General features: G+C 37.2%; 2 protein-coding genes across 2 annotated transcripts in view; both read left to right on the plus strand.

The window, feature by feature from the left end:
* Nucleotides 1-23,779, plus strand: part of LOC141432065 (THAP domain-containing protein 2-like) — a 213,616-nt gene that overhangs the window by 28,003 nt on the left and 161,834 nt on the right. The window lies entirely within an intron of this gene.
* The window catches only part of LOC141432062 (ATP-binding cassette sub-family G member 1-like), a 56,152-nt gene that overhangs the window by 8,458 nt on the left and 23,915 nt on the right, over nt 1-23,779 (plus strand). The window contains exon 2 of the mRNA XM_074093444.1: nt 8,868-9,052. Coding sequence (XP_073949545.1) covers nt 8,926-9,052 — 127 coding nt within the window. The 5' untranslated portion in view covers nt 8,868-8,925. The remainder of the gene's footprint in view (nt 1-8,867; nt 9,053-23,779) is intronic.

The raw sequence follows: 23,779 nt of genomic DNA on the forward strand, positions 1-23,779 counted from the left end.
AATATTATATAAATAATATAAATTAATAAATATAAATAAAATATATAAATATATAAATATAAATATAAAATATATGTAAATATAAATAGTAAATATAAGTAATTAAGTAAATTAAGTAAAATAAGTAAATATAAGTAAATATAGTAATAAGTAATAAGTATATATAAGTAATAAGTAAATAAGTAATAAGTAATTAGTATGGATTAGTAAAATAAAAAGTCAGGTGAAAATATAGTGACTGAGTCTTCTCTTCTCTCTTCTTCTGCCCATAGCCACCCAATGCTGAGTATTGCTGAGCATTTCGGTCCAGTGCTCTCCTCATCCAGCACCTTCCCGCCACTTTGACCAGGTCGTCGGTCTACCAACGTTTCTCCGCCCGCTTCTGGGTCTCCACTCCATCGGCCTTCCCCCACTCTCACCCATCTTCCATCACTCCTGCGGCACATGTGTCCAGCCAACTTACACTTCCTTTGGGTGATTACCTTGGCTATATCGGTGAGCCTTGCTCGTCTCCCAGATCTCCGTATTTCGGAATCTGTCTCGGAGAGATATGCCCAACATTACCCGCTCCATCGCCCTTTGCGTGACTTGCAGGTTGTGTATGACCTTCTGCGTGAGCGTCCAAGTTTCGGCTCCATATACCAGCACCGGGAGGACACACAGAAGCATCTGCGCTTGAGATTAAGAGGTATGTCCCCTCTTAGCACGTCGGACAATTTACCGAATGCCGCCCAGCCTAAGCGAATTCGGCCCTCAAATTCTAGGTCTTATCCGCTCTTTTCTAGGCTCATGGTTTGACCGAGATAGACATACTCCTCCACCCTCTCCAGTAGCTGTCCAGTCCATGAACTGTAAATGTAGGTGGCATTGGTGCTCTTGCACATAATCTTTTTGTTTGTCATGTTAATTTTAAGACCCACCATTACAGAGACATCATACAGTTCAGCTACCATGACTTCGAGGTCTTCCAGGCTCTCTGCGAAGAGTATAATGTCATCCGCGAATCGTAGGTATGTCAATTGTTTGACGTTGATAGTGACTGAGTAGCTTGTTACAATGCTGTATAAAAGTCATATCGATACAAACGGCTGTTTTTGGGACTTTTAAATTACAACGTAAACCTACGACCCAGACTAATAATTAAAAAACATTTTACTTTATTATTAAATATACTTCCAAAGTGAGCTTCGAAGTAATTTCTTTTGAAATATAAAAACCCGACGCGTGCGTGTCGCGGAGAGGGTTCCGTGGGATGAACTTTATTATGGATCAATATTGTGGATCAATACACATATCTTATAGGTTGGTTTTCCTGCAATCTATAGATATATAATTTTTTTTTTTATAATTTAATGTTCAGTAGTTTCCGAGAAAAAATGGAGTAGTAAATTTACGCCTATTTTCCTATACAACTTAAAAACCAATTCTTTTTAATATATTTGAAACGCTCACATCATCCCCTTTCATTTGATGTGTCCCACGATATAGGTTAATAATAGGTAGTTACGATGATCCTTTAGGAATTAGATGTATCCGTTCCTATTTACTTCGCGACAAGAAAACAACTGCAACTAATAACAATTTGGCAAGTAGCACACATGGTACTGCTACTCCCAATCACAAACTTTCACATTCATAATATTAGTAGGATAGCGCAGATATTTGGTTTTTAAAATTTTTCTGCGTTGTGTCAAGAATGATTACCCGCAGAAAATGTTTAAATCCATAACGCCATTTATTTCATCATCATTATTAAATGCATGTCGGAACAGCGGCGGAGATAATTAAGGAATTTATCCGCACTGACATACTTCTGTGAGATAAAACACCAAATGGCTAGCCGTACGTAAAAATAGTCGTAGTAAAATGTGACTTATTCACTCATGTTAAACAATAACGTAATATTAGGGCCATTTACAGCAATAAAATAAATCTGGTTTTAGTCGTTAAGCTTGACAGTTTCATACGTTGAATTCTAATAGATAAAAGCATATAAATAAGAATACAAATATATAATATAAATATAGCTTAGGAGGGATTACTGTGATGACAATATCCGTAAGTTTTATCAATGCATCGCTGCCTTATCATTCGCGGATGTCTTGGGCTCGGACGACTTGATGGAGGCGTTTGCACTGTTTCACGACCTATTGTGCCTTTTCTTTGAGTTGTGTTTTCCGCTCATAAAAGTTAAAGTCAGTAATAGGCCAAATAATACGAAATGATTAACTAAGGGTATAAGAACGTCATGTCGCGTAAAACGTAAATTATACCTTAATTATAGACGATCAAATACGTTATCTGGTACATTTAGTAAATATAGTAAAGTCCTACGTAAATGTATAAATAAATCAAAAAATATAAGTAATGGTAAATACATAGAAAGTAACAAAAATAAATGTAAGGCGACATGGAACATAATATCATCCACTACTTCTACTAACATCAACCATACTGACATTGACCAATGACATTTCAATGATATGACATATAATAATCCGCAAGATATTTCTAATTTTCTTAATAATTATTTTATTGACATTGTTGATGCGAATGCTGGTAGCGTTAAATTGCGACCGGACGTAAATAAGCGAAACACTCAGAGGCAAGACCGCGTTTCATCTTAAATTTTCCTTAGGCCTTATGATAATAATGTCCTTAAATATATATATATTTAATACAGAATTACAACAAATATCCTCAAGTTAAACGCTGGTTATTTGAGTCAGCCCCTGGCTCATTTAATAAACCTCTCCTTTAAGAGTGGTGTTTTTCCTGAACAACTGAAGTTATCATTGGTCATTGGTCAGGCCATCATTCAAGAAAGGTGATTGTGGTGATCCTAACAGCTAAAGGCCTATGCTAGTGACATTTCTTTCCTATTCATTGTTTAGCACGAGTTTTTTTTCATCTGCTATTCCTGTAATACGAGTAGTTGAAAGAAAAGCAGATTATGCTCCTCGCATTAAGTAATTTATATTGCCCTCGTGCTATCGGCACTTGGTGCAGTAATAAATTACTTTCTGCTTGGTGCAACAATCTACTAATCCTTCAATTTAAATTAAACTATGATCTCTTAAGTCAAGGTCAAAATCCTCTTTTTAGGGTTCCGGAGCCAAAATGGCAAAAACGGAAACATTATAGTTTCGCCATGTCTGCCTGTCTGTCTGTCCGTCCGATCTCTTACCATCAGGAGACCCACTTGCTCGTTTTGCATACAGTCGAATAAAAAAAAAGATTGGGGTATCGTTGGATAGGTATTTAAAAACCATTTGCTAAGACGATTTTTCGATTCAGGGATTTGTTTGCGAAATATTCAACTTTAAAGTGCACATTTTCATGAAAATCGAGCGTCCCCCCCCCTCTTAAATCTAAACCGGTGGGTGGAAAAATTTGAAAAAATTCAGGGTGGTAGAAAGTATATCAAACTTTCAAGGAAAACTATAACGGCTAAGTTTGCTTGAGAATTATTAGTAGTTTAAGAGTAAATAGCAGCTTAAGGTATAAAATATACCTAAACTTGGAAGATTCCGTATAAAATACGAAATCCTTAGAAAAATATTACTTAATTTTTTCGTAATGGCTACGGAACCCTACTTTGGGCGTGTCCGATACGCTCTTGGTCGGTTTTTACTTAAACAGCTTAAGCCATTATTTTATGTATATTCATTATCATACATACATTACATAATAGACCGTGTATGATGAACTTGGCCGAGTTTTAATTCAGTGTCATGCTACGCAACCAGTTTATACAATAGTTTATATAGTAGTTTTTGCAGGTGGCAGGACCTTGTGCAAGGTCCGCCAAGATTGCTACCACCATCTTGCTCGCTAATCCTGTCGTGAAGCAGCAGTGCTTGCACTGTTGTGTTTCGGCGTGGAGAGTAAGACAGCCGGTGAAATTACTGGCACTTGAGTTATCCCATCTTAGGCCTCTAGGTTGAAACGCATCTGCAATACCCCTGGTGTTGCAGATGTTTATGGGTGGTGGTGATCTCTTACCATCAGGATGCCCACTTGCTCGTTTGCCATCCAGTTGAATAAAAAAAAAGTCCCAAGGAGACCGTGGCTTATTTACCTTTATTTCAGTTTCGTGACTTGATCCGTCTATTGAAGGGGAGCGAGTTCAGGTGCAGTCGCTAATAGTCAGCTTCTACGGGAACAAATCACACTAAAAAAAAGGATACTTGGCTGAATTAGTTAGGCTACTTGACGTTTAGACAAAATTTACTAATTTGGAACCAAAATAATTGCAAAACAGATTTTGTAAGACATCACCTAACTTTGAGCTACTAGTAGGCCTTAGTTTTGTAGTCACTCAAGTTATGTTACAAGCAACATTATTTTTTTTTTTTACTGTTAGCAAATCTTTTTTTTTTCAGTGCAATACGGTGGTTGTATCAATAAAACGAAAACCAAATAATAATATGAAACCAATAAAAAAATAATTTAAAAAGTAAAACCCAATTACTCTGATCCGAAAAACATAGAATAAGAAAGTACCTATTCTTGTCTTCGAACTTAAGAGGAAGGTCGCGGCCGCATGCTCCTTTTGCCACGGATTACTTTTACTTTACAAATTACAATACGTTTAAGATTATCTTGTTTTTAGGGTTCCGGAGCAAAAATGCCAAAAACGGAACCCTTATAGTTTCGTCAAGTCCGTCTGTCTGTCTGTCCGTCTGTCGGTTTGTCTGTCTGTCCGTCCGTCCGTATGTCACAGGCATTTTACTCGAAAACTACAAGATTTGGAGTACAGATGTCTTGTGAAAGCCGCTATTTAGTTTTGTAGTTAAATTACAAAAATAAATATTCATAGGGGGGGCACTCCATACACCATGTTACGAAGAACCAAATTTTTAGGGTTCCGGAGCCAAAATGGCAAAAACGGAACCCTTATAGTTTCGCCATGTCTGTCTGTCTGTCTGTCCGTCCGCGGCTTTGCTCAGGGACTATCAATGCTAGAAAGCTGTAATTTTGCACGGATATACAAGTATAAGTAAACTATGCCAACAAAATGGTACAATTAAAAATTTTAAAAAAATGTTTTTAGGGTACCTCCTATAGATGGGGGTGATTTTTTTTCTTATCCAACCCTATAGTGTGGGGTATCGTTGGATAAGTTCCAAACCATTAGGGGTTTGCTAAGACGATTTTTCGATTCAGTGATCTGTTTGCGAAATATTCAACTTTAAATTTTTAAAATTTTCATGAAAATCGAGCGCCCCCCTCTAAAATCAAAACCGGTGGGTCGAAAAATTTGAAGGAAATCAGGATGGTTGTAAGTATATCAAAATTTCAAGGAAAACTATAACTGCTAAGTTTGCTTGAGAATTATTAGTAGTATATGAGTAAATAGCAGCCTAAGGTATAAAGTATACCTAAACTTGGAAGATTCCGAATATAATACGAAATCCTTAGAAAAATATTACTTATTTTTTTCGTAATGGCTACGGAACCCTATTTTGGGCTTGTCCGACATGCTCTTGGCCGGTTTTTTTTAAAGTGTATTTACGGAATCACCGATTTGGCATTGACCAGCATGCCTGACATTTACGTTGACGACTATATAAATTGCAATGTCAAAACTTTAAAACAGACAATAATCAGCGGGACCAGTTTCGCTGCATCCACGTCTTACCATAACTTTTGAACAGTACAAAAACAGGCCAAGTGCGAGTCGTACTCGCACACCGAGGGTTCGGTACAAACTTAATAAAGTTTTTTTAAGGTAGTCGGATTTTTGATTGCTCTATTTTTTTGATGTTTCTGTGAAAATGATAGCTTAAAAGTCTATTACACATAATAATCATATATTTAGAATGCTCTAATTATTAGCTTTCATTCGATACCCATATTTTTTTTTACCCCTAGTCCATATTTTTTTTAAGCAGAGAGGACTAGGGCTAACCTAACCTAACCTAACAATGTTTTCTTTCACCGAAAAGGTCGTAGTAAATATCAAAGGTTAAACCACTAGGTTAGTTTTAGGGTTCCGGAGCCAAAATGGCAAAAACGGAACCCTTATAGTTTCACCATGTCTGTCTGTCTGTCCGTCCGCGGCTTTGCTCAGGGACTATCAATGCTAGAAAGCTGTAATTTTGCACGAATATACACCGTGGGCCCGAATAACCCGAGGGATTTTAACAGGGTATTTCTGACGATAATACGAGTAAAAAATGTTATATGAACATAGGTTCAATTATGTACTTTAATTAAAATTATTTTTTAGAACAAAATAATTCAATTAAGCTTAGCACGGCCTTGTGAACAAGTCTTTAGTTAAGAGAGTGAGTAAGTGGAACCAATCTTTAGTAGAGAAACAGAGTAAGCGAACATGACACTTCACGAGTCGCTCCGATATCATACGATGCCCGAGTCAATGAGTGCAGTGTGGTTCATGTCATGTGACATGTTATTGTTTACTAGTTTGTGACAACAAATGTCATAACATGCTTGTATTGAACTGAATTAAATGAAAATATCTCAATTTGTTCATTCATAACCCACAAATTTAAAAAAAACTTTATTTTTGGTGTTTCTAGAAAAATACATTTCATTCTCTTCACCATAACCGGTAGAATGACCTTGATTAATATCCGATCGAAATCATACTTTCCTTTTATTGTTACAAACTTGCTTGGTACGTGATGGAACTGATGGATGGATGACTGTTATAAAACTTATCTTGCGGGTGACGACTAACATCAGCCAGTATTTTATACTCAAAAGCTGTTGATAATTGAGGCTTATACCACGAGTATTACTAAGAAAGTAAGAGATAAATAAACACAATGCAATATTTCTTAAATTACGCTTTATTAGTGAGTCAAGTTTTTAAAATGTGAACCATTGTTTTGAACACAAAGATTCATACGTAACCGGATTTCATTATTTAAATTAGTAAAATTATCTTTTATTTCTTCTGAGGCTGTTGTAATTCTTAGCAGCAATTCTTCTCTTGTGTTTACTGGTCGTGAGTAAACCTTTTCTTTCAATGTCCCCCATAAAAAAAAATCTAGAGGAGTCAGGTCTGGTGACCTGGCGGGCCAGGCGAGAACATTGCTTCCACGACCTATCCACCTGTCGGGGTAATTTTGGTTTAACCACTGCTTAACTGCATTTCCGAAGTGGGCCGGGCAACCATCATGCTGGAACCACATTGTTCTACGTGTCTCCAAATCGACATCTTCTAATAACTCATTGAGCTCATTACTCAAAAAATTTAAGTAGTTTATGGAATTTAATCGATTTGGAAATATGATGGGACCTATCAATTTATTGCCGATAATTCCAGCCCACATGTTGATTGAAAATTTGTGTTGGTACGAGTTCACTCTCTTTGAATGCGGATTTTCTTCCGCCCACATATGTTGATTATGGGAATTAAATACTCCTTCTCTCGTAAACATCGACTCGTCAGTCCATAATACCTTGTCAAGAAATCCGTGGTCTTCTACTAATTTCTGGTTGATTCTTTGGCAATATGTGACTCTAGCAAGCCCATCGTTCTCTATCAATCCTTGTACTTTACGGTGGTGGAAAGGATGAAGACCGTACCTTTTCCATAGCTTTAATATGAGTCTGTAATTAACATGTACAATCCGTGCTATAGCTCTTGATGACAACGTTGGATCTTCTGTGATTAAGTTCATAATTCGATTTTCTGTTTGTAAATCTAAATTTATCACCCTTTCTCTGTGAATCTTTCCAAGACCTACTTCACAAAACCGTCTATGTGTATCCACGAAGGTGGAATGGTGCGGTACGCGACGAGTGGGAAATCTTCTCCGGTATTCAGCAACTGCTCTTTGCGAGTTGCCGTTACAAAACCCATAAATGAAATGGATGTCCGCTAAGTGAGCAGGAGGATAATTCGGCATAGCTATTTATTATTTATTACACTTTATTTGCAATACCGACTGTTCTAGCAAAAATAGGATTTAACACCGACCGTGATTTGATCTGACGTGACAATCAGTAATCATTTTTAACGTTGACATTTAGTAACATCTATTTCATGATATCGGCCAGTTATTATAGCATAGGTAAATACAAATAGTTTGCACTCTCGCAACTCGCGATTCCTATCGCGATAGAAACAATCTTAAGTTTTAGCGATAAGTGAGGAGTACTAATTGTGATTAAGTCAAGAAAAAGATATTATAATTACACGGCTATGCAGCAGTCTGTTACTCAACTCAGTTTTAAGTCGCATCTTCAATATCGGTAGAAATAACCATGATAATGAAACCTACTTGTAGTTGGATATCAAACTTAAATACTGCCAACTGGCCAGAAAGCATGCCATTAGTATGTCTGCGTTTAAAAATATTAAGTGGTTAAACATACTACATTTTTTTAGGGTACCTCCCATAGACTTAAAGTGGGGGTGATTTTTTTTCTCATCCAACCCTATAGTGTGGGGTAGTTGGATAGGTCTTTTAAAACCATTAGGGGTTTGCTAAGACGATTTTTCGATTCAGTGATGTGTTTGCGAAATATTCAACTTTAAAGTGCAAATTTTCATGAAAATCGAGCGTCCCCCCCTCTAAAATCTAAATCGGTGGGTGGAAAAATTTGATAAAATTCAGGATGGTAGTAAGTATATCAAACTTTCAAGGAAAACTATAACGGCTAAGTTTGCTTGAGAATTATTAGTAGTTTATGAGTAAATAGCAGCCTAAGGTATAAAATATACCTAAACTTGGAAGATTCCGTATAAAATGCGAAATCCTTAGAAAAATATTACTTTATTTTTTCATAATGGCTACGGAACCCTATTCTGGGCGGGTCCGACACGCTCTTGGCCGGTTTTTTTATTCGAAATACCTATTTACTTAACATAAATTCACTTTTTTCAGCTGAACAACGTAGGCTGAATGTGATCCTTCACATGGGTCACGTGACATAAGAGCCGCAATGACGAGTGACGTGGAGGTGGTGGTGAACCGAGCGCTGGGACGGGCGCATCTGTCCCATCTGCCGCAGCGACCCCCGGTCAACTTGAGCTTCCAAGACCTTACGTACACCGTGCAAAATGGCCGGAGTAAGTACTTATTACACCTACCTATATATATAACTTATATCACCATTTTCGTTCGCCACTTCCATCCATGGCTTACATGGCGTCCACTGGATCGGAGCGAGGCGAGAAAGTAATGCGGAACGGAGGTGTGTATTGTTTCTCCATACGCGTAGCTTCCTCGTTTTCCCGCTGACGCTCGTTTCTCACGTTTTGTGTGAATTTTTAAGCTGGGTAGGTACGAATCTCCGTCCACTGAAGAGGAGCGGAGATTTTATGCAATTCTATTGGTGGATTTTTAACTCGCTCAACACCCTGCTGCCTCGCTCCACTCCAGTGGACAGGTAGTCTTAGGACCTGGTCGTTTTGACCCGCCAGCCGCGCGTAGCGGCCCGTTGCTCGCGTCGTCTTAAAGCTGTGTTAGTGAATGATCGGCACTGGCCCTATACTAAGTGCAAAATTCGAACTTCGTATCTTGCCGTCCCGCTGACGTTTATTATTATCACGAGAGTGAGATGGATGATACGATTAGAGCGCCGGCAGCGAGTGGTCCACTCGACTTCCGCGCGTGGCAACCTCGCGAGTGAGGCGATCCGGTGACGCTACGGAGTTGGTGTAGTGAGCGCATGCCCATATACAAACTCATATGAAGAATACATAGATTTATTTTTGAGATTTTATTATGCGAACTGTATACAATCAGTCCTGGCTCAATATATACCGCGGTCTTTGTCCTGGGCTTAAGGTGATTTTCACCGGCGAGGCGAGGCGAGACGAGCCGAGACAAGAATTGAAATTTGTATTGTTTTTTGTATTTGTTGGCTCGCGGCTGCCCGCGGCGGCTCGCGACGGTCGCGCGAGATTGCATACAAATTTCAATTCTCGTCTCGGCTCGTCTCGTCTCGCCTCGCCGGTGGAAAATCACCATTAGAATGGAAGAATACTAACCGCTCGAGGCGGGGAGGTGCTGGTCGGGTGCCATTAGAATTTAAAATCTGAAGTCACTGACTACTAGTCAATGATCATTGTAAGCAAGGTCAGTGCCAGGCGTGGGGTAATGGACCGTGTCAAATCAAATGACGCCTGAAACGTTCATATCTAAAACGTATACACGCATCAAAAGAGTCTTGGGATTATCATGTCAGCCGAAAGACGTCCACTGCTGGACATAGGCCACCCCCAAGGCTCTCCATTCAGACCGGTCTTGTGCTTTCCGCAGGCACAGGCACCGCGATCCCGCGATCTTAACCAGGTCGTTGCTCCATCTTGTTGGAGGCCTACCGACAGCTCTTGAGTCTTGGAATACCTAGTCATTATACCTAGGTAGACCCATGTTCAAAACTGTCTAGTCTAGGGATAAAAAATATCCCTACCTAGGCACTTTTGTTGAGTATGTAGAGAAATATCAGTGCACCCAGACTTTACTAATTTTCTGTGAAATAAAATTTATGAGATAATGTAGTGTCATCATGTGCTTTGAGAATATACAGGTTTGCTAGCTCGGGTCGACGTCCAATTTACAGTTACTATCTAGGTGCTAACGGCAGCACACGGCGGCCACGCAGTACAAAATACGCGTTCTTGAATCTACATAGACATGACGACGTCTGTACACGCGTCAATGTGTGCGTAACATACACAGGGTTGATAGCAAAACCCTAATAAGTGATGCTACCAATGACATTTAAAGGTACTTATATGTAGGTATGGCTTAGATAGTGCAAATAAATGTAATCGTTAAAGTTACTTACATATTTATTTAAACCTACTTAAAATGTGTCTGTCTGTGTATTTAAGCATTATTATTTTCAATTACAATAGATATACGGACTACAAACTTAAACGAATTATTCGGTATGTAGTTATTTCATGTATTAATCACGATAATTTCAGAAATCATTATTTATTTAGAAAAAGGAAGTAGGTAGGGTACATACCGTTACCATTTCGCAAAATTATTGCTCTCGAACTTAGTGGTTGGTCTAACGTCTGGTGGCATGGTCTACGGTTTTGTTGCTCTGAAGATGAGCTCTGGTTGAGTTTGAAACGCGTCAGTGTGGTGTGGTGGTGGTGATAGATAGGTTTGTGTGATTTGTTTGTGTTCTTACAGTGTGGAGGTGGAGGAACTGCATGAACACGCTATCTGCATAAACTTAGCTATCACAAGTTCGCGGGTGAGCAAAGAAATTCTTTTAGTTCATTGATATGGAACTCCGCAAAGTAACTCTGCAAATTTGCTGATTTTAATCTATGTTACATAAATACTGGTATTCAATCAATACTGACGAACTTTCTGTAGGCGGTAACCTTAACGCCAATAAAACAATTCGCACCTCTAAACCAACAATGACGCAATTGCATTTTTTCCACAAATTATTTAATGATAGAGAATGGTCAAAAATTTATCAAAAAATAAGTTTTCGCATTTAAATATCACGAAACTGTGAAAAATTCAATTTACGTCAGTGTAGTAGGTATTACTATTTACTAAACCGAGATACTAAAATGACGTTTCATGTGTTACCTATTTTTGCGTCTTGGCATCACTATTTAATAGTGATGTGCCGTAACCGGTTATCTATCACCGAAAGATTTGGTAGGATTTGGTAGGTTTGTTGTTACATGTATAAATGGATCCGTGACGTACTAACATCTAGGGACTTAGGACAAAAAAAAAGAAAAAAAAAGAAAAAGCAAATATTGAAAAGTAAAAGAAAAAAAGGAAAAAAAGAAAGAAAAAGAAGAGGAAAAGGTAAAATGGGTCTAATAAATATGCGACCGTTTTGGAGATATTTCTACTTTTTATTGATGTTGATATTTAAGTTTTAATTTCATTCTAAGTACGATCCGCCTCAATGCTTTCCATACAAACACATACCATACACGAGAAAACGCACTGAACATATCCGATCACAATACGAGTAAAGTAACGAATGTCGAATACAAAAAACATGAATGACGTTGTGTGATATCTGGCCCTATATTACGAAGTGCAAAACTCTGATTTCGTATGTTGTTGTCCCGCTTACGCTTTTCATTTAATACGCGAGTGAAAGGAACGGTGCGATACGAACTTCGTTTTTCTAGTTTTGTAGTAGCTTCTAGTCTGTGTTATGATTTTTTTCATCACACTTGCTCGTAAACAGTGTCGAAACATGCAGGCTACCTTGGTTGCAACCCCCCAAATAAAACCCTCGACCTTAATGTGCTTGTCATGAAACCCGTGGTCGGTAAATGAGTCATTGCCGGTACTAATTTTGTTGGCGGGCGCACGTCGGGCACATGCTGCTTTCGGCGCGGAGGCTGGCCACTGGTATCGGCAATTTTTGAAAAATATTAGTTTTTCTTTTACCAATATACAATTTTACTCGAAAATGTGATGAAAAACATTGTTTGTCGCACGGGTGTTACTAGAATTACGAACATCGACTCATTAAAGCCCTCAGTCTTCGACTTCGGGCTTCTAATAAACGCTCGTTCGTAATTCCTTGTTTACCGCCCTTAAGACGCAATGAACTATTACGTTGGCACAAGTGTCGAGCACTGTATTTTTACCTGTAAGCACAGGTATTTTTTTGGATTTTATCACTTTATCGTAAAAGTGCATTTATATTTTCAAAATGGAAAGTAGAATATTGAATGCTTTCATGTTATTTTTGCTATCAAAAAATATCGTTTTATGCTGGCCGCATTATTTTTACATTTGACATTTCAGACTGTCATTTTAGTATCTTGGTTTCACAAATAGACCATAGATTTGTTTAGGTATATTCTCAGTCTTGATTTTGATAGCGTGATACTCAAGAAACTATTTCAATACGGTAATAGAAATAATTGTAGTTCGGTTTAGACTGACATGTTCGAGTTTGGCGCATACACCTATGCCAACAGTCTATCCACGCTATTGCTACATAATTTGCTGCACCGACCGGTAGAAAGCACTGCACGTGCACGTGCTAGCTAGTGATGTGAATGTGTCATTGAAAGTAAAAATAAAGATAACTACGGATATCGATAAAATTAAATTATAGTTATTGTAACAAAGGGTAGCCTAAATATTGATTTAATTAAATCTGTCGTTAACAATATTGTAAGTACGTGTCGTATTAACAATATAGTTACTAATATTATAAATGCGGGAGTAACTCTATCTATCCGTCTGTCTGTTATATCTTTACGCTTAAACTGACTTAGATGTACTTTAGTATGGAGACAATTTGAGACCCTGGGAAGCACATTGGATAGTTTTGTCCCAGCAATTTTTTCAGTTCCCGCGGGATAGGTAAACAAGTTCTCGGAAGACAAAGTTGCGGAAAAAAGCTAGTAATAATTAGTAAAAAATAAGGGCTGTTATCTACGTCACTTTAATTGTAAGAAGTCTAAAATATTGAAAAATTTTGATTGCGTCCAATACGGTACAATGAATTTGAAATTCTTAAATGAAATCGTTATCTATGTTACCTACAATAAATCAAGAAATACACTTACAAAATGCAGAAGTAGTATAATATAAGTGACATGTCCTTTTATAGGCATTGCAAAGCAGTGAAGCATGATATTCCAAAGACAGATTAGACTAGGTTATAGTAATTAACTGATAGCTACCTATCTAGGTAACATAATTGTTCGGATAAACTATGTCAATGTTAGCAGCCTTGGAAGTGAACTATTTACATCTCTTTAGTTAGGATTAGCATAGTAGAATAAAACTAATATACTGAGTTGAGTGACGCAATTGACTGGGGCAAACGTTGAAGTCCTGGGCGGAAATGTTTGCATTGCAACTAACATCTCAACTACGTGCTCCTTTCAATTATAAATTCATAAAATGGTTGGGGCCGCTGTCTAGATTTTTTATGGTAACCGAAAAGTAAATAACGCATTTGATATATCTGTTGAGTCCAAAAAAATACTCTACACACACAAACATCACGCCTGTATTCCCAAAAGGGGTTGGCAGATCACACGAAACGTTACCGCTTCGAAGCCACTCAAGAAAAAAATACTCTAACGACTTAAAAATGGTGTCACCATCACCACAAAGTACACAGGCATGTCTCTTGTGCTATACATTTTGAAAGGTTCCTTTTTTTTACTTTTCTATAGCGTATGTAGTCAATTTCCGCGAGTTTCGGTAGAATAGCGAGCGAAGAGGCTCATCGGCGTCGCCTACGATGCGGATTTTTGTCGTCAGAGCCTTCGTCATCGCAGAAGAGTGGCTTCCCTGTCGGTAATCTAAAGGCTACATTTCGGAGAATGTGCTTCGGAATTGCACGACTTTATTCCACTGCTCCATTCTTCCACAGGTCGACCAGAAGTGTGCGGGGTCTCCACCCTTACGTTGTCAGTATTCCCAAAATCCGCACAAAGCGTTTTTGCTCTTCCTTCATCAACCGCACAGCAAAAGAGTGGAATTCCCTGCCAGCGACTGTGTTTCCTGAACACTACAATTTGGCCGCTTTCAAGTCTAGAGAGGGTGAATGAGCATTTACTAGGCAAGCGTGCTCCATCGTAAGCCTCATCCTCGCTTTCCATCAGGCGTGATTGTGGCCAAACGCAAGCCTCTGTTTAAAAAAAATACTAGACATATGACAATGATAGACATAGAAATATAAAAGATAAGTCACAGTTTAGGAGCAGTGTTATCATCATCTTGACTGCGAATAGAACAGTATTATGTACTCGTACGTTTGTTTTTGTTTTGATAAACTTCGGACGTTGAATGGAATTTGTAGCCATGGAAATTTTAGGTTTCTGTAATAAGACTTATATTTCATTTTAGATAAGTACTAAAGCAGTTTTTAAGTTTTTAAATAATTTGTATGAATTAAATCTAGATTATGCTATATAAATAAAAACAGTTTTTTAAGTTTGAAAGTATTTTGTATGTTTTAAATCTAGACAATTCCAATTCTGTTTAAATAAATATTAACGTGAATACGTTAAATAGTTTTTTCACTTCTCATGCTCGTAAAGTTCGTGTTTATGCTGGATCTAGGCGACTTAAAATGACTTTTAATGCTCTAGTGCATAAAGTAAAATCTTCGTCTAAGGCCAAGGCAATCAGGAGGTGTAAACAGCCACATACAACAAAAGTTTCTACATATTTTGTTTTAATAATTTTTAATTTATATACAACTAAAAATCATCCAAAGCAATCAAAATAGATCAATAAAATTTAAAATTTATAATGATAAATGCGTGGACAATAAAAAATACATAGTAGGTGAACAATTGTTTCCACTGTTGCTATTTCATTTTCTCGCCATCGAAATGAAAAGCAGAGTGTAAAACTCGAGCATTAAACCCATTTTCCCCTCAACGTGTGTATCCACCTATCGGCTATATGAACGTCTCGGGTAAAATGGCTCGTTTTATGCTCTTGTTGTATTATACCTACTATTTTTTAATGAAATACGTATGACTGGTAACGTAAGCAAATACAAATCAAATTGGCAGTGGGTGGTGTCGGGAGTGCGATGGGCCTATTTAAATACGTGGCTGTATACGGGTGTTTGGCAGTCGGATGTAGGGGTTTTAAAGGATGATAGTTAAGGCCATTTTGAACATTTTTGACCTCATTTACTATTATGCTAAGTTTGACGGTTTTTGAGATATTATCATTTTTATTTTTATTTGAAAAATCACTGCCAGATTTTTTTATTTAACAACCTGTATAGCCTCTATTGAGTTAATTTTTTTTTAGTGTTTTGCCTTCGCAATACCTTGGTTCTTCAAAATAAATTTAGATAATTCTACTTCTGCTAGACTGATCAAAAAACCTTTTTAGACATGACGATAAAAAAAACTCAAGATAATTTTGTAACTTTGCGTGACTAGAAAAAAAAATGTATCAGCGACTTACGCGTACAAATTGCTTAATAAACTTCTTTGATTTACGGGCTTTCTAATAATGTGCAATTAAAAAAAATAAAACAAAAAAAATCAATAAGGTGTAGGTTCATGATGATGATATGCAGGTACAATCACGCCCCGGCGCTGTCACTTTTTTGTGCCTATAAATGATGACGTCAGAAGAGCGAATTAGTGATGGATTACTATTGCCCGCGCAAAATCGGTTCAAGACCTATATCGCCAATCATCAATTTGACTTAACACGCTGCCGCCCGCGCCACTTTCCTATCTCCAGAAGTACACGGTCAGTCTTTTTTGACATTGTGTCTTAAGGGTGGTAAATAAGGAATTACGAACGAAAGTCTATTAGAAGCCCGAAGTCGAAGACTGAGGGCTTTAATGAGTCGATGTTCGTAATTCTAGTACCGCCCGTGCGACATACAATGTTTTTCATCACATTTGCGAGTAGAATTTTATGTTTCTAAAAGAAAAAATATAATTGTTCCAAATATTGGCGATACCTTAGGCTGCGCCACAGGGCGGCCACGCCATACAAAATACGCATTCTTGAATCTACATAGGCACGACAACGTCTGTACACGCGTCAATGTGTGCGTAAGACACACAGGGCTGACTATCGCAAAACCCTAGTACTATAGGGTATGTAGGTATGGCTTAGATGTGTAAATAAATGTAATCGTTAATTACATATTTTTATTTAAACCTACTTAAAATTTGTCTGTCTATGTATTTAAGCATTATTATTTTAAATTACAATAAATATATGACTACAAACTTGAACGAATTATTCGGTACCTAATTAGTTATTTAATGTATTAATCGCGATACTTTTAGAAAGCATTATTATTTACATTAGGAAATCGAAAAAAACTCCTTTTCTTATCTTTGACTGTTGACAAACACCCATACAATGCACAGTATATCACCATTTCGTTCGCTAAATTAATTGTTCCCGAACTTAGTGCCGTGCGACGGTGCGACCGACATACATCGCGTTGCGCGCCCGACTGCTTTCCTGCGGTTTTCCTGCAATCTGCGCTTGAGGGGCGGGGTAACTCGAACCGGTGCGGGGCGGAGCGTGGCCATTCTGTACGTCAGTACTATTATATATTCTGTGGCTGCGCTCTTGGCAGCGCCTCCCTCCCCCTCCCCCTCCCGCAGCACGCGCCGCAACACGCGTGTGCGTGTGGGTCAGCGCGCGCAGCACGATCAGTACAGGCATTGATTCATTTACCGACCTTGGGCTTCATGACAAGAAAATTTGTACGCGCAATGACTCATTTACCGACCACGGGTTTCATGTTTCATGACAAGCACATTAAGGTCGAGGGTTTTATTTGGGGGGTTGCAACCAAGGTAGCCTGCATGTTACGACACTGTTTAGGTACGAGCAAGTGTGATGAAAAATACTTTTTTTTTCAATTTAGGCTGTAACAAGCCTTTCCTTAAATATTTTTTTATACTTCTGCGTTCTTCAGAGAGACAGTAACAAAACAAGTGTATTTTGTTTCTATGATGTGTATTTTTTTTTGTATTTTCTACGGGTATGAGTCATGTCATAATATGTTACTTATTTATTATTTTAAAACGTATTAAAATACGACTTGCACGACTTATGAAACAAGTACGTTAAAACAAACAATGTTCTAATCCGGACCGTGGAACGCACGACGTGTACCTACAGTCAGTAATAATACCTACTCAAATGAAGCACAATAATTAAATAACTTAATCGATTCCCCCCTCACTAGTTTAGACACGTGACTTGCCGGGAAACGTAAAAGACGCGCCGCAACGCGCTGGCGCACGCGAGAGTATCATGCTAGACCTACCCATTGCACTTGATAGGTACACTCCTTTATGCACTGTGAAATAGAGACAGATTATAAATGTGTTTATCCGAGCGTTATTTTGTATGACTTTCGTGGGTACATTTTTGTTGACATGGTGTTACAGTTTCCAGGTTATCTACTAGTACTTATTACATTACACTGTCCTGTTCCCAAACTTATTTTATCTAACACCCACTTTGAAAATCAGTTGTTTTGTAGCGCCCCCCATTTTTATTCACTTTAAAAACCTCATACAATATTAGTCTTGCCTAATGAAGGCACAAAGGTGAAGATTTTTTCTGGGCCTGTTACCGCCCCCCTCTAGGCCTTCAGCGCCCACAAGGGGGCGTTATTGCCCACTTTGGGAAAGACTGTATTACAGTTAGTGTTTTTTCAAGTGTGCATGTCTAGGTTTCTGATGCCCTTGTTCAAAGAGAAAATAAGGGATAAGTTCGTTTTGCACACATAGTTTCTCTTGTTGTCTGTTGCATGATTTCCTGTATTTTATGTACAAGAAAAAGTTATACAATGTATGTATGATGATACATTAAAATTCGACATTGATTGCTATGACGTTCAAATCTGAATTACCTACCTGATAGGTACATTGTGCTGCGTAAAATATGAATCGATTCAATTTAATAATCAAGAATCAAATCAGTATTGTTACCAAACATACCTACTTAGAGATTTCCCTCAGAAATTTTGTAAATATACCCAAAATTTATTTCATAACCGTGTTTTATTTCATAAGTTTTCATTTACGTATACGGAAACATATCAAGTTTGTCAAGGTTGCCAGCTTCGTAAGGTAAAATTTCAGTAATTTTGTTGAGTTTTATTTGCTAAATTTAATGGCACATGTAACATTTTTGTCCTCTGACAGGGTAATTTTTTTTAGAAAAATTAGAAAAACCGTTTCGTAATGGCATTGAACGTCTAGATAAATAAAGTTAAAGAAAAACAAAATGATTTACTATGATTGATAAGATTGATAAGGTTGACTGTACGAAATAGAATTTATAAAATGTGCGGAAACCTATTATTAATACCTATTATTTATATTAGTCGACGACATAGCAAATACAATAGTAGTTTTTGCTTCCTGGTACGAATGTCTACGCTTGTTTTCCGAGTCGCAACGTTTTTATTTAATTCTTAGTAAACTTGAGACTTCGTTTACGTCAGCAAGCTGTTTACTTATTATTTCAGTAAACTAAAGTGCTAAAATGTACAAAAAAGTTAAGTCCTTATTACTAAACTCTCGATATCAATGTTAACAATATAAATAAGTGCTAATTAAACCCGCGTGGATATGGTTCCGTACTTTTCAAGAAATTAGGGAAATTTAATTATGTTACCTACTTGAAAGATACCATAAACTTCTATATTTCATTAGACTTCTATACGAGCCTTCTCATTTGATATGGCAAAAGATGCAGTTGGCTTTTTAAAAATCTAATTTTCCCAACAAAAGTGGCCCCCGTGTTTAAAAATATTTTTTAAGTTGCACGTCCGTTTTCGAGTCACCGACACACCGGGGTCACGAGTAAATAAGTGTAGATACCAATTTTTTACTAAATTTATTTAGTAGTTTCCGGGAAAATTGGCTTTGACAGACGGACAGGCACGAGAGTGATCATATGGGTTCCTTTTTTCCTCTCGAGGCACGGAAACCCAAAAAGTATTTTTATTAGTAAGTGCAAATCTAGACGAATTAGGTTAAAGTAGTGTTAAAATTATACAATGTAAATACATTCACAAATCACACACACACAAATGTAAGACGCTTCGTAAATATAAAGCAAATATTGAACTAGCTGTTGCCCGTGACTCCGTCCGCGTAGAATTCGTTTACCGCTATCCCGCGCACATGCAAGTGTGTCTATCTCTGTCTCGGTCTAATATTGAATTTCAAACTATTATAACTTAAAAAAAATGTTTTTCCGTTGATAACAAGCATTGACAAACTTTGATTCATTAAATAAGTGAAAAATAGTACAATACCGTATTAAACGGTTGAGAGGCAAGCAATAAAAGTACTCTGTGGAGACAAGTCTCCCGTGGCAAAGTAGAGCGGACCGGTGCACTGTGTTGCACTCGTCGCCGGTTATGGCGTAAGCGCAAGGCACGGCTTTCTGTAATTCTGTTGCCACGCCGCGCCAAGGACGCTTACGGCGCGTCTATTACACTTTCAGTGCGGTCAGCGAACTCCGGAAAAATGCTGATAAATTTAAAAAAAACCTTTGTTTGTACCTTCTACGCAAGGGTCACTTCTTCAGACGCTCACTATCTTCGATGACACTAAATTTCCTGTTAAATATTTGTTATTACAGCGATAGCTGTCGAGATATGGTTTACTATTATTGGGCAAACAACGTTTAACAAATGATCATTTCACAAACAACGTTTCGCAAACTATTCATTTCACAACCACTTCATATCACAAACTGCTCATATCACAAACTTCATTTGATAAATATACTTTTGACTAACTTGTCACTTTACAAACACATCATAATATGATCATCATTTAATAAAATACGGTACCCAAACAACTCATTTTTCAAACTAGTTATTTTACAAAACATCAATTTATAAATGATTATTTGACAAACTACTTACATAACATGTTTAAATTGGTAGGGTTAGGTTTTCGTGGCTTGTTTTCGTCTCGCATCCCTAGATCGTAGTTCTAAACTAACCTGACCAACCACACTTACAGTAGTTAGTTTTTTTAACCTACCTACTGTACTGGCAGCAGTTAGTTTTTTCTTAGGGTCTCAGTTCTAACCCGCCCTAATCTACGTACTTGTATTTCTTAACCAAGTTAACCTGATCTAAAGGCACCTCTAATTATTCTTAATAAAGTTTTTGCCAAATGATGCATTTTTTTTTGCCAAACGATGATTTGACAAACGTGGTTTTGCCAAATGACGAAAACAATAAATGAAGAGTTTGCCAAGTAATGATTATGATGATAAAACGATTAATTTGCGAAACAAGTTGTTGAAAACGTTTGTAGCTAAATGAGTGGATACCGTCGAGATTATATTGGCAGGCTTTTAAATATATTATCCTATATCGTTAAATAAGCAATTACCGTTAACTGCTTCAACTTTGCCCTCTGGCCCCAACATTGCCCGAGTTGATTTAGAGTCGATAACTAAGCACTCTTATAGGTTTTAAACTTTTATCTACACGGGAATTATTAATACGGGGGGGATAAAAGTTTTAAAACCTAAAGGGTGCTAAGTTATCGACTCTAAATCGAATCACGCAATTTTGGAGCTAGAGGGCAAAGTTGAAGCAGTTTACGGTATTACCCGTGTGGCGGGTTAGAGTAACACCTCTCCATTTCTTCCGTGGATGTCGTAAGAGGCGACAAAGGATTATAGGTTTAGGTATACCTTAGGCGACAGGCTAGCCACCTGTCACTATTGTACCTTTTTTGTCAAACTTAAAACCTAAAATTGCTAAAAGTGGCTCCGAATCGGTAACATTTCGTGTGCTCTGCCTACCCCATTTGGTAATACAGGCGTGATGATGTGTTTGTGTGTTATAAATAAGCAATTCATGTACCTATGTTTATATCGGGGAATCTCGGAAACGGCTCTAACTATTTTGGATGAAATTTGCTAGTTCTTTTTTGGGCTTTTTGGTGGCGAACAATCAATCTACTGACTGGTAATTCACGTAAGGGTAGTGATTCAGCGGTATAGTGTGGAGATGTAAACTGGAGATCTATAGAGTTCAAATCTAGATCGGGCGCGACTTTATTTTTTTTAAATATATTTATTTAGTTTATGTTTTACTTTTCAGCTTATTTAAATGCGTACCTTCTCCAGAAGAACATGATTTAACATGAAGCTCGTCGTCTAGGTAGGTACTAGACTAGTCTCATAGTGTGCGATAAAAATGGACTTGGTATAGGTAACATATAAAAGGTGACCTGAATATTTTTGCATTATGGTTAGCTAAGTTTGATAAAATCCATGCTAAGGTTTGTCCTCGGAAATTTAATTAAAAAACTAGTCACGTCTTTGAACATCGCTCAATGTATGAACCATTCTAAATTCTAAAAAATATTCACAGAATTTTCAGTCAAAAAAACCAAACCACCAGCTAAAATATTCCCTATTGTAGATATGATGTTGGACGGTTGTAACAGGAATATATAGTAGGTACGGACAACAAAGTGATCCTACAAGGGTTCCGTTTTTTCCTTTCGAGGTACGGAACCCTAAAAACGAAAAATTTTATTGCTCTTGCTGTCAGCAAAATTTGCCAGCAAAATCCAGCAACATAGAAAAATTCAATTAAATTTATTCGTATCGTTACAATTATTTACAACGTATGTAGGTAGGTAGATAGGTATTTAGACAATATAATATAATCACTAACAATCAGGATAATTTTCGGATCAGTTTGCCACACATTTAAACTGTTCCTTTAAGCGCGTAATGTTGCAGGAAGGAAGTAATCATAAAATGGTTGAATATTTATTACAGATTTTATAAAACCATCCATTAGGGACCATTAGAGATGGGCCGAACATGGGTTTCACCGAATACCAATATTCGGCCGAATTTTCGGTAAAACTTTTACCGAACCGAATATTCGGCATAATTGATTCCTAAGTAGAAATATGATTAATTTTTTGTTTAAACATTTGTAAGTTTAACTTGCTTAATTTCTCACAATAAAGACCTGATCGATGTATATTAACATATTATTTTATTACTTATAAAGATCACTGTAGCTTAATCTCAGCTTAATCTCAAAACAGCTACAAAGTTATATTTTGTTTTTAATTATTAATGATTTGTTTTTATCTGCTGTTATTGGAAATAAAGCTACAGTGTCAACAAAAATATAAAGCCTCACTGTACCTACCTCATAAAAATAACACATTTGGCACTCAACTCATACATGGCTCAATACAGTAAAAAGTTTGAGTACCACTTTGTCGAACATTCGGTGATTTAACCGAAAATTCGGCCGAATACGAATATTCGGTAAACCTGCCGCATATGCCGAATACCGAATATAAAATGAATATACCAGAATCGAATCATACGATTCTTGACAATTGTGGAATGTTCTCATATTTTACTGTCATAATTCTGTGGTGTTAAGGAAAAAGGAGATAAGTCAAAAAAAATATTGACTCATCTAATTGCGTTGTGTGTAGTGTTTTGAACCAATGAGTGCAAAAATCTATTTTTTCATTTTTTTGACTCGTCTCCTTTTTCTTTAACACCACAGAATTATTTTTCATGCGGGCAATGCGATGGCACTATGAAAAGGGTCCACAGTGGATCAGCGGTTCAGTTGGGATATTGCATATTTTACGTATTTCTAATGAGATGGGGATGTATGTAGTCTATAACTGACAGTCACGAAACCCATAAACAATTTGTATGGGAAAATGTATGTTCTTTTATTTTATTTTTTCGTCAATTTTCGAATGTTTTTAATACTTATTATCTTATGACGAAGTTTACAAGATACCTAACTGAAAATGAAATTGTAAACAAACAACTAATAATAAATTTCAGTAAAACATAGGAATAGACATACTTACATACATACGGGTCAAACACATAACCCTCCTTCTTCGCAGTCGGGTAAAAAATAAACTTCGCAATAGTTATTGTCACGGTCAATGTCACAGGCAGAGAGCAAGTAAGCGAGGTGTCACTGAAATGTCTAAGATTACCTTCGATTTGTTCTGGCATCTTGATTTTTCTTTCTATCACTGTTTTTTTGTAGGGAAATAGCCGGGACCGCCTCCTATCTCACACCTGGTCAATTTTCTCCCATCATTGCAGTATTTCTCTTTACAATACCCCTGGTGTTGCAGATGTTTATGGGCGGTGGTGATCTCTTACCATCAGGAGACTCACTTGCTCGTTTGCCATCCAATCGAATTAAAAAAAAGGAAACGTAGGTATTGTACAGTCAACGTCATAAATAAGTGATCATTTCTGTACCTTGTCGTTTTCAGTCGTTACACAATTTCGTATGGGTTTTCAAACAT

Source organism: Choristoneura fumiferana, chromosome 10 (genome assembly GCF_025370935.1).
Source record: "Choristoneura fumiferana chromosome 10, NRCan_CFum_1, whole genome shotgun sequence".
Classification (NCBI taxonomy): Eukaryota; Metazoa; Arthropoda; class Insecta; order Lepidoptera; family Tortricidae; genus Choristoneura; species Choristoneura fumiferana.